At 38.2% G+C, this 12,998-nt stretch overlaps 1 protein-coding gene across 2 annotated transcripts in view; it reads left to right on the forward strand.

The window, feature by feature from the left end:
* LOC135221697 (protein argonaute-3-like) overlaps window positions 1-12,998 on the forward strand; it is a 699,537-nt gene that overhangs the window by 602,345 nt on the left and 84,194 nt on the right. For both annotated transcript variants that reach the window (XM_064259435.1, XM_064259437.1), the window contains 2 exons: window positions 7,937-8,057; window positions 12,423-12,595. In XM_064259435.1, coding sequence (XP_064115505.1) covers window positions 7,937-8,057; window positions 12,423-12,595 — 294 coding nt within the window. The remainder of the gene's footprint in view (window positions 1-7,936; window positions 8,058-12,422; window positions 12,596-12,998) is intronic.

Genomic DNA, 12,998 nt, shown 5'->3' on the forward strand with positions numbered 1-12,998 from the left:
TAGAGAAAATATTATCACAAAATTATGCATGAATTCATAATGCATGGATGTAAAATTTTTTTTTCAAAAATTCACCATAAATCTAAATATTGTTCTAGAGACTTTCAATTAGTTTCAAAATGAAGATAAATGATTGAATATTACTATACTGTAAGAGTTTTTAGTTTACAATTGCAGTTTTTGACCATTTGGGACGAGTAAAAGTTGACTGAATGTCAAACTTTTTTTATATATTTTTTATTATATGCAAATATTTCAAAAGTGAGATAAGCTACAACCTTCAATTATTTTTTTTGTATTCTACATAAAATTGCGCACATTTTCATATATAAAACTCTATGAAACGCCTAATATGAAATGGAGGAAATATTACGAGAATGCGACATACGCATTTCAGAGATTTGCGGCGGAGAATCCGCGCGCGGAGGGAAGGAAAGTTTTTTTTTTAAATTCACCATAAATCTAAATATTTTGCTAGAGACTTTGAATTTGTTTCAAAATGAAGATAAATGACTGAATATTACTAGACTGTAAGAGTTTTAGCTTACAATTGCATTTTTCGACTATTTCGGTAGTCAAAGTTGACCGAACGTGGTTTTTTTTCTATTTATTATGATTTATATGCAAATATTTCAAAAATGAGAAAACCTACAACCTTCAATCATTAATTGTTGTATTCTACATGAAATTGCGCACATTTTCATATATAAAACTTTATGTACGTAATGGCTAATTTAAAATGGTGCAAACATTACGACAATTGCACGAAAAAATTTCTGATTTTTTTCGGAAGAGTTGCCGCAAATTTTTTTTTTTTCATAAATTCACCATAAATCGAAATATTGTGCTAGAGACTTCCAATTTGTTGCAAAATGAAGGTAAATGATTGAATATTACTAGAATATAAGAGTTTTAGCTTACAATTGCATTTTTCGACCATTTCGGTAGAGTCAAAGTTGACCGAAGGTTGAAATTTTGGCACTTATCGTTATTTATATGAAAATATTTCAAAACTGATAAAAGCTACAACCATGGGTTGTTTTTAGTTGTATTGTGGATGAAATTGCGCACATTTCCATATATAAAACTTCATGTAACGGCTAATTTGAAATGGTGCAAACATTACAACAGTCGCACGAAAAAATTTATCGGAAGAGTTACCACGCGGACGTAAGGAAAAAGGTTTTTTTCATAAATTCACCATAAATCAAAATATTGTGCTAGAGACGTCCAATTTGTTGCAAAATGAAGGTAAATGATTGAATATTACTAGAATATAAGAGTTTTAGCTTACAATTGCGTTTTTCAACCATTTCGGTAGAGTCAAAGTTGACCGAAGGTTGAAATTTTGGCACATCGTTATTTATATGAAAATATTTCAAAACTGATAAAAGCTACAATCATGAATATTTTGTTGTTGTATTCTACATGAAATTGCGCACATTTTCATATATAATACTCCATGTAATGGCTAATTTAAAATGGTGCACAAATTATGTCAAAGTGACTAATTAATTTCCGAGATGTGTCACTGATACTTTTTAGTGTGATAAGAAAGAAATTCGCGCTTGCGCGCCTGCGTAACAATCGTAAACAAAACAACGCCTTGATCCGTGAGCTCCCAGCATCCCCCAGGCGCGTGATTCAAAAGTTTTTGCCTGGTAGGCCTATAAGTATTTTTCCGCAAATTTTAAAAAAACTTTTTTTATCGACGTTTAATACGTCCAATCGGCACCCGACAGACAATTTATGTCGACGTTTAATACGTCCAATCGGCGTTAGAGGGTTAACTTAAGGGCAAGCTTTTTAGTTTTGAGAAAATAGGTCTTCCTCTTTGGCTTCTAGGCCGATGCATACATGATGCGGATGATCAGAATACACTTCACAGATCTGAAAATACGTATGGCGATGATGATGATACTGATACACACTGCACTATGATGTCACAAATGCATGAGGCAGAGCCTTCCATCTTAGCTAATGGCTGAGCAGGAAAACTTTCTCTCGCATTCCCCCTTGGAAGACTTATAATCGTTTTTTTTTTTCCTCCAAGCATTCCCCCCCTCCCCACACATTTCGTGGTGCGTGACTCACAGACTTTGAACAGCTTCGCAGATACAGAAAATCTATTTTTGAGAACTAGCAACTGCATAAAAGGGGAGTCGCACAATTCGAACACGCATCATTCGGGACCGGACTGTACTTGGATAAAGCTAAGTCATTACTGACAATAATGTCAACGACTGCTAGTTTCACTTCTAACACTACCTGACATTCCAAGTTTACCTTCAACAAAGGACAAATAACAAGTATTTGGAAATCCACCTAACATGACTTTTTCTTCCATGTTCATTTCTTCCTTGTTTGGCACACTCTCTCTCCTAATTAGGGAGACAGCAGCTCCTGTGTCCCGAACCAAGACTATTTCTCTTGAATCTCCTCCTCCAAGAGAGGAAACTACACCTTCTGACAGAAATTCCCCATAAAATTTCCTAGTTTCTCTCATCACATCATTCCTACTTGACGAAAGGTTAACTAGAGACACTGGTTTCTTAACGTCCTTCCTTTCTACTGCACAATTTCTTGCTAAATGCCCTTTCTCATTACATTGGAAACAATTTAATTCTGAGCTAATAAATGCCCTTTATTCTTACAAATCTTAGATGTATGACCAGCTTTTCCACATGCATAACAGTGATAGTCACTTTTACTCACATTGCTATTACTAGAACTGAAACCTTTACTGCTTTGTACTCTACCAGACGAAGTTTCGCTTCTTACTGACTCTTTAATTATGAGTCAAACTACTATATTCGTCTGCTAACCTAGTTGCTCCTGCAAAAGATACTTCTCGCATATCTTCTATGTAAAGCTTAATCTCGGGGAATATGTTATCTTTGAAGTTCTCTAACAATACCAAGTTCTTCAGACCATCAAAATCATCAACTTCAGCGGTAGTTAACCAATAAAAAAACAGCCTTTCTAACTTCTTACCTTATTCTACATATGAAATATTCTCGTCCCTTCTCAAACTTCTAAATTTCTTATGGTACACTCCAGTACTAACCTGTATGCGCTAAGTACAGTTTCTTTCACAGTATCATAATTTTCACATTCCTCCTTAGACATATAACTATACACAGTAAGCGCCCTACCATGCAAAACTGACTGTAAATATAGAGTCCACATTTCTTTAGGAGAACCTACTCTTTCCATTAACTTCTCAAAACACATGAAATATTTTGTTACATCCTCCTCATCAAACTTTAGTACTCATTTCAACACTGCACTTATACCCAAACCATCAGCTTCATTTTCGTTCTTTTCTTATCTGACTGTTTAGAGTATTTTGCCTTAAACGAGCGATTTCCAACTCATGCTTACATTCTTTCTCTTTCTTCCTGCTGCATTACCATCATTTCTCTCTCTTGCTGCATTTTCATTACTTTTCTCTCTTGCTGCAATTTCATTACTTCTTTCTCTTGCTGCATTTTCATTACTTCTCTCTCAGCTGCTCTTTCATCTCTTTCATAATTTTCTCTTTCTTTCCTCTCAACATACTCACGGAGATCATTCCCTTCTAGACCCAGAAGTTTACCATACTCTATAAACTCTTTCGTCATCTCACTCATTCTGGTTCTTTCTATATTCTCCCTGTTTCAATCTGTTACGGTGCTGAATATCCTGGCCTTAGGTCGCCAACTGTTATGGATCGTGAATCCGCTCAGGTTCTTTATTTTAATAAACAAAAGGATTCAACACCAACAATTGAAACTCGGGATACGAATATAGAAAGAAACTCAAACAGAACAGAAGTTTATTTACAAGCATATTAACAAAGATAAATGCAGAATGGTTTCTCCTATTTACATAACAAAATTAAATCTGACAATATGTGAAAAGGGGCAAACAGTGCAGTAATGAAATACTTGCTGGCCAGTTTTGCAGCTGTTGAGAACAGAGCTCAAAGCAAGGGCTTCACAAAAGGGTTCAGTAGAAACTTCAGACTGCTGCTTATCTTCGTACTACAGGAAGGAATGCCTTAAGTCTTGAAACTTGAAGGGCAGGTTATTCCTCAAAACCACTTGTAGGAGGTTTCTTCTCTGAAAGGGTTACTTGACGTCAGGATCTCTCTCTCTCCGACTACAGACTTTATTTCTGTTCCCACTCTCTCTCTTGTGCATCCTCTTCCTCTCTTATCCCTCGTCTCTACCTTCTTCACTTATCTCTGATGATCAGATTCTTTCTACTTCCTCAGTCCTATATGTATACGTCGATCTCGGGGCAGGGCTGAAAAGGCAGAGCATAACTAGCGAACATCACCGTCCCTCAACAGGAACTTTTTAGAAGGCTCTCGACGAAATGTTACATCATATTCAAAACATGGAGTTTCTAACGACGGCCGTGTGCTGGAGTTCCACAAACACCAGAGTATTCTCGAACAATCATGAGAACAGACGCCTCAAACACATGCAGGAATGCCTCCTTGCTGCAGACCTACTCGAAGAAGATACATTTTCCTTTACTTTAATATGTGTTTCTTCGCTTTAGAGCAATTACCATGACAGACCCAAATAGCTGACTTCTCATTGCATTTAAGATCAGCAAGGAACCTTTCAACTTCCACCATTAAGGGTATAGAACCATATCAGGGTCAGTTTTTCATCACAGAGGATTGGACTTGTCCTCCAATCTGGATATTTCAGACTGTCTTAAGTCCTTTGACACCCCCAAGGACTAAAATTTGCATGCTGTACCTTGGAATCTTGACAGTTTTGAGGTGGTTGTCAGGACCTCCCTATGAACCTATGCATTTTATCTCTAAGAGATTTGACTAGAAAAAACCTTTTTCTGAAATCTTTGGCTATGTCAAAGAGGATCAGTGAAGCAGTGAAGTTCATGCATTGGACAAAAGGGTAGGTGTTTTGAAAGGGAATGCTATCTGCTCAGATTCCCTTGTTTTTTTGGCCAAGAACGAGTCCCCCTCTAATCCATGACCTCGCTCTTTCTCTGTTAAGAGTGTCAGAAGTTCTAGGATCTGATGATGTAGAAAGGTCTTTGTGTCCTGCAAGATCTTTGAAATAATATTTGCATAGAACTAAGGACATCCGCGGCAATTCTTGCAGTCTGTGGTGCTCTGTCTAGACCATTATCTAAGAATGCCTTAGCATTCTTTCTGAGGGACATCAACGCGAAGCAAACTTGTCAGTCCTAGAAGACTGTTTCCCATGTATAAGGTGAAAGTTCATGAGATTAGAGCAGTAGCCACTTTGCTGGCCTTTAAAAGAAATCTTTCTCTCAGCGATTTTACACTCTACATTTTGGAAATGTAAATCTGTGTTTGTGTCGCATTATCTTCGGGATATTGAAATAGTGTATGATGATTGCAGTACCATGGGTCCTTTTCTTGTGGCTGGTGTGATGTTGGGAAAGGAAATGTAGGAAGCAACCCTTCCTAAGAATCTTATACTCCTTGATATAAGGTACTTATGTTACTGGGAAGTCTGGAGGTATGAAGTATCCTCCAGTCCTTTGGTAGGTGGTGGTGGTTTTTATTTAGATATGTTTTGGATATAGGTAACAAGTTTTCTCTGGTGAATTGTTGGTACTAAGCCCTAGGCAGGGGCAATTTATCTATCCTTTGTTGGCCATCGGAATAATCCTTTGTTGCAAAGGTCCCACTAAAGTGGTAGGCACTTACTGGCTATACATCCATGCCTCTACATGATGAGTGACAACCAGAGGCAGTATTTTCCTGCATCAACTGTCTTATCAGGTAAGGAATCAATAAACATTTTTATATAATGTTGGTAGTTTTTCTATCCTCACTCTAGTTAATATTATGAGATAGAAATATCCCTACATCCCACTGTCACTCAATGTGGGAATCATCTATATAATTACTGGGTCAGTTCCATAATTAAAAATAACATTTTTATAATAAAACAAATCAGCTATATAATTACTGGGTAAGTTCCATGATATCCAGTAACTATATAATCAGAGCCCACCCTCAGTCCCTTAGCATGGATTTTTTTCAGGGCATAAAACAAATGAGCTCTTTGCCAAGTGGTTCCTCTCTTTCTCTGAAAGTGGGTGGGGCATTGTTACCTAGCCAAAACAAAACAAAAAAATTAGAGCAACCCCTGAATTTTGGAATTTAAATGTCAAGTGAGTAAAACTCTTAGCTATATCATTACTGGGTAAGTATAATAAAAATGTATACAAACTACTATTGTCATGTCAAGTGTGAATCTCTTAAAATATCAGAATAACGAATTAATATATAAAATTTAAAAAATGTAAAAAGTTCTTTACAGATTGCTTTGAAATTTTTACACAACGTTGCATTCAAATACACACGTTTTTATAATGGGGTTCCATTCTACCTCTCTCCTCCAAAGGGGGTGGGGGTGAGAAGGGATTCCCTGAAATGGAGCTGGTTCTGCCCGTGAAACAGGGCTGGTTATGCCCATAAACTTAGTTACTTTACGAATTTATCATACATAATTTCTGCATATGAATTATCATTTGGAAAAGAATACTATGGGGTAAACATCAGTGATATCGAAGAGGGTGGAGTTTGAGAATGCGATTGACAGAGAGAGAATGGAGAGGAAATGAGAGAGAGTAGACAGGATGTTAGGGAAAAGAAAGAGGAAAAACGACAGAGAGAGAGAGAGAGAGCGCGAGCGAGCCTGAGCCACAGCAACGGGTGGCCAGGTACAGCTAGTATTATAATAAGGGTCCAGATATTTACATCAATTCCTCAAAAATAAACAGGAAGTTCAGGTAAAAGTGTTTTTTTCTTTTGAAGCTGTTTGAGGGATACAACACCCTGGAAAAAGGAAACACAATAAAGTGCCTTTATACTTGTCTTTTTATTGTGCCTTTATACTTGTCTTAACTAGAATTTTATGGTATACTCTGATATCTGGTTCCAAGTTGTTGATAGTCTCACAACATTAAAGATATTTAAAATGAATATATTTTTAGTGTACCCCTTTTGAAGAATGACGTTTCTGTTTTGTGTTTGATTGATCACTGAAATACCTTCCAATTGTTTTTGACACTCATTGTTGTTGCAATTCAGTAGAATAAACCTGCAGTGTGTTAGATTACTCATAGGCTCTTTTTTTTGTAAGTAGTATCATTCTCATTACTTAATGTTATACTGGTCTGTCTTAAATTGTCATCAGACTGACAAGTGTGTGTTACTTTAGATAAGCTTTCTGTTATTGCATTGTTTATTTCAATTGTGCTCAGTTCTTTAGTTTTCTTGGAGAATATTCTCTTGAATGCTTGTGCTCGTGTGAATTTAAATGTTATAATAAAGGCATATTTTTTTTCATATTATCCCTATTCTTGTAATATCTCATTTATGCACTAGAAATTATGGAGCAGGCAATATAAAATGTTTAATTACTGAAGAGAAAATTTGGAAGGAAGAAGTTTGTTCCCATATTACCATTCTTAGTGCTAATAAATTAGTGAAGGTTACCATCCTGTATTCAGGATCACACTAACAGACAGACACATTACAGGGGTAAGTAGGTAATTAATATTATAATACTTACTGAGGTTAAAGAGTAATATTTTCTCCACCCTAATATTTGTAACCCATGGCTCAGTGGTGTCTTAGGTTATCTTGAACATAATTATTTTGTGCATAGGCTATCACACTGCATTGTAGTGAACATGTCAGATATCTATTTTGAGAATGCTTTGGAGTTGTCCTTTACAGATCCAAGTAGACATTGTCCATAAAATGGCATATAGCTATTTTAGGTATATAAGTGTTATTATTTAGTTGGAAATTTTTTTTTCAAGATGTTAATTTAGATTAGACTACTTTCTTTTTGGAAACTGAATGATGTTGCATCAAAATTACCTGTATGAGAGAATGTATATTGATGTGCCACTTTTCTCCTTAAAGGTTCTTTCCAGTTAATGAAAGAGACGGTGTTGGCAGGTGCAAAAATGTCCCTCCAGGAACAGTGGTGGACACCGAAGTCACGCACCCTACTGATATTGATTTTTTCCTCTGCTCACATGAGGTAAAGAGGATTTTCCTTTTTTTCTACTTATTAACCAATTTTTATTCATGGAATTTTCCTGTCAGACATCAAAATGTACTTTGAATATACTTTCTTTGAAGTTATTTTTAATTCTGCAGCTACATATTTATTAGTTTAAGGCTATGTGACTCCACTTTAAAACTGGCAAGTTAAATATAAGCCAAGGTTATCGGGACCAAAGGGGACCAAAACAAAGTAATTTGAATCTGTGATTAGTCTTTTATACAGTTAGTACAGTAGCTGCACATTGTACATTCCGTAAATCTAGAATCAGTAGATCTGACCCCAGTCCCTTCATTGCCTAACTTAGATTATTCATTTCCTTGTGGTAACATTAGTGGTGGCAAGGAAATTGTACCAGAGAATGGTGTAATAGCAAAATCTGACTTCATTGACTTGTAGAATCTGAACTTAAAGCCATATCAACTCGGATAGGAAAGCCTTAGAATTGAGAAATTAATTGTATTACATAAAAATGATAGATGGAAGTAGAGACAGTTCTTGGTGCTCATCATTATCATACATGTTCTTTCCCCAGTTGGGTTAGATGTACGATGGATCTCTATCACCTCTACCTCGTGTACTCTTATGTTGAGTTCCCATCTGATGCATATGAAAAATCTTAGGCAAGATATGAACTCCCACCAGGGGCACTGGATAAGTTACACTTGTTGATCAGCCACCACTGAACCCAAGGAAAAAGTGTTCATGGACCTGTTGGGAAGTGAATATTTTCCTAGCCTAGTCTTTTCTACACAACAATCATTCAAGCTACCCACTTGTTCACGTTCCTCAGTTCCATTTTAACCCAGCTTCAGACTTTGAACAACACCACAACAAGATTTACAACCCATAAATTCCTATAAAACTGCTATTATTGTCACCTACACCTACACCTGAATCTTCCCCTACAGGAGGGTTAGCTCCCTTAAGTCCTACAAACCTTTTCAGCCCTCGTTTGAGAATGAAGAAGCCAGTGGGACATGTTTTCCTTTGCGTAAAATCTTTCTAGTATTCCATCACTTGTTGCTTACCTGACTTGCTGGCTGGAAGGAAGAGTTAAGAACCAACCACCAATGAGTCTGCTGCAGGTGATCCTTCAGTGCCATTGTGTTACCCATAGCTGGCCGTGTAAATTCTCCTGCTCCAGCCATGAGTGGTCCTTCAGAGTTGAAGGCAAATCTAAGAGGAAAAGGAAGCAGCATTCTGTGTTCTTCCTCTTTGCCATTGCCTTCCTCATTGTTGTCATCATCTTCCTCCTCCTCTTTTTCCTTGGACTCCCTTTCTTTGCTCATGGGTAAGAAGGAAGGGGGAGTCCAAGGCCTTACATAGAAGTCCAGGTAAATGTCTCTCTCTTGCTCTTCTTTTTGGCAGAAGAGCAGAGGTGCTTGTTCACTATAAGGTTATCATCGCACCTTTGGAAGACCACTCATGCCCACTTGGACATTGAGATCACCCCCTCATTCCCCCAATAGTAGGTCTGTAGACCAGGCGCATGTTGCATTTCTGGGCACCCCTTCCCAAGCAGCTCTGTTGAGTTGCGGGGGGTGAGTGTACACAACCTGTTAGCTCTCCTAACAAAGATGAAACCCTGAACTCCCGTTTTTTGCCCGAAGTAGCTTGTTTTCCAGGATATACAAACTGAGTACTCTAACTTAAGGGAGAGATTTCCTTTGATTTCATCCACCTCTCATGGGCATGGTTTGCCATCCAGGCATGAGATGTATGAGAGAGGTGGTACAACCTCTTGCTCTTCCCTCTGTCTTCTTAATTGGTTGCAACTGAGTATGGGAGCAGAGGGGTATCAGGATTACGGTCTGAATTCCATTTAGACAGTGAATCTGAGAGACCTTGTTTTTCATCTCCATCAAGAGACTTGTTTGGTACTGGATGAGATTGGGAGTGCGAGTGGAAGGCGAAGTCTAGTGTGACCTCTTTTCCAGGAAAGGAGGTAACTTGTGCTGGTGATCCTCCAAGAGTGATCTAGCACAATTTTTGAGAGGTTGATTATCTCATTTTTGATTGCAGTTGATTACCTAATTTTTGAGTGCAATAATCTCATCTCACCTACCATAAGCAATGCTCCACTTTCCTGGGACCCCCTGATCCATTCTTGAAAACAGAAAAGTGGGAGGAAGAAAGAGCAGCTGCATTGTAGCTAGGCTGGTACCAGTACCCCTTGGTTCTGGGGAACCCAAGGTAGTGGTTCCACCCTTGCAGGAAGCAGTGGGTGGAGTGGTGCTTACCACCACTTTCATGAGCCCTGTTAGTCCTATCTGCAGGATTGGACCAGCTGCTGGAAGCTGATCAAGATTTTCTATTGAGAGAGTCGAACATACCAGCCTTTCTTTCTATTGAGAGAGTTGGACATACCAGCCTTTCTTTCCCTATACCCAAAGGTTTCAGATTAGGAAGGTGTGGAGGCAGCGGAAAAGACTCCATGATACCGATTGTTACCAAGAAACCTGATCTGAAGAGTGGGTCAGCTGATAGTGAAAGAGTCACTTGACTGTATTGCATGTGTCCCTCTCTATGCAGCCTCAGAGTGATGGAGAGAAGGGGTGAAGAGCTCTCCTGTTGCCATGCCACAGTCCAACCATGGAAGGACATGGAAACTACTACCAGCATCCCTACCTCCCCAACTACTCTGTTCAAGAGTGAGAATTTGGGAATTGAATTGATTGCGCAAACCCTTCTCCCTATGATCCCAAAGGTTTGCAGTGAGATTAATTGAAGTGCTTCCCTAACACCATGATTATCCGACCATGGATAGTAAGAAAACTCCAAGCCTGTTGGCACCCATAACCCATCCTGTAAATTTGGTAAGGTGGAGTGAATGAGTCAAGCAAACCCCTCTGTGTGATCCCAAAGAATTGTGGTGAGCAGGGTTGAAGTCATCCCCTTTTACTGTGGTCCTATAGCCAGGAAGAACAGTACACACTTATTCCTGCCTGAATATCCAATCCTTAGATTGGGATCACAAGAACATAAAAGAGCTGTATGAATAGGTCGCATGCCCCTGTCTCGGAACAGATATGTTTGAAAAGGATAATTGCCAACCCAACCCTGGAATATCAGTCTGTCAACCCTACCTTGGAATATCATTCACCCGTGGTGATCAACTTTCTCCATCCTACCCTAAAAGGCAAGAGCACAGCTGTAGTCAAGAGTGGTGTTAAGGTGAAGGAAGCCCTTGCAGAAGGTAAAGAAAAGGAGAATGCTCTTTTATCTTTCTTGTGCTGGAAACTCACCTCATCTGCAGTGTTAGTTGCGTCTGGTATCAAAGTCTAAGCCATAGTGATCAGAGGAATGACTGTATGGCCTACTTCCTCCTCCCAGATGATAAAAAGGAAGGCCACAATAGAAGGATTACAGTATATAAGGCAAAGTAAACTCACAGTCCTTCTAAGTGGCCAAGTCATACATACCTGAAAAGTAAATATATTAGGAAGTAAATTTGAAAATGACACAGCTGCTTTGAACACTACCAGAACCTGCTACATTCCCCAAGAAAAGAAGTATTCATCCTAGCAAGGAAAATTGATCTGAATTCCTTGCAGGCATGCTTATTTGACCAATGGGTTTGAATCGAAATACAAACACACAATCAAAGTTCTAAAAATGAAAAGGAAAACTCAAGTTTATTCATCAAAATGTTCGAATAGCTAAGTTGGGCAGTGTCCGTGAGACAACAGTATTTGATGGTGGTCAGAATTAAATTGGAGTGCATACTGACAGCTGTGTGTAGATTTCTCCTGTCAGGAGTTAGATACCTTGTCAGTAATTGTGAATTGTCATTTGCAGCTCGAAGGTAAATGCCCTATGTAAAGAGGTAAGGTTTGTATTTTATGCTGTTAACCCATTCAGAAATAAACCCATCTCTTCCAGTGCCACTAGTGCTCTGAAAAAGGCAAAATTCATTATCTTATGATGAAGAATTAAATGAAGCTGGCTCGAAAAGGAAATTGCTGGATAAATACACAAAAGAGAAGTTAATAGTATTGGCATTTCTTATCAAAAGAGCAATTTAGGGTGGTATTTCAGTACATTCATTTGTTTGGTGAATAATATGGTTGTTGAAAATTGAAGATGTATAATACCCAAAATATATTAAAATAACTTAAACTGTGCAACTTACTTATCCATTTTGATATATGTAACAAGTTATTTAGAGAAAAATTATCATCATAAAGTAATAAAGACTAAAGTTTCTTTTGACCTTATTAATATCTTGTTTGAAGGAGTATCACTGATTACAGGTGGATTTTGCTATTACATATAAAAATGATTAATGTAATTTTTATATTCTTGTCATACCTTATGCATTTATTGGAATAATTTCAGGGTATACAGGGTACTAGCAAGCCAACACATTACCGTGTACTTTGGGATGATAATGGCCTGTCCCTCAATCAGTTGGAAGCTTTCTCTTATGCCATGTGTCACCTCTATGCTCGTTGTGCCAGATCAGTGTCACTACCCACTCCTGCCTATTATGCTCATTGGGCAGCGTATAGGTAAGTTATTTATTTTACCACTGCTCATTGGGGAGCATATAGGTAAGTAATTTATTTTCCATTGAAGACAATTTGATGTTGTAAAGCAATGAAAAACCATAAATATATTTCTGGGTTCGACCTGTGTCGGCCGGTGAAATGGTCCTGTAGCACGCATTTCTTAGTATAAATAGATTCTGAATATACCAGAGAAAAAGCTAAAATGGAATGCTGAAGTTACTACCTTCAGAGGCCACTATCACAGGACTTCTGCCAATTAGAAGATTCCTTTCAAAGTCCCTCACAAGGGAAGAGCCGTTACAAGGACTACCACTTATACCTCCCGCTCGCTACTACTACCATCCACGCCCGGCATCTTCATTCCTGTAATTAGCGCATTGCTTTCTGCACGTGTCACGTTGCT

This window comes from Macrobrachium nipponense, chromosome 3 (assembly GCF_015104395.2).
Source record: "Macrobrachium nipponense isolate FS-2020 chromosome 3, ASM1510439v2, whole genome shotgun sequence".
In the NCBI taxonomy this organism is placed as follows: Eukaryota; Metazoa; Arthropoda; class Malacostraca; order Decapoda; family Palaemonidae; genus Macrobrachium; species Macrobrachium nipponense.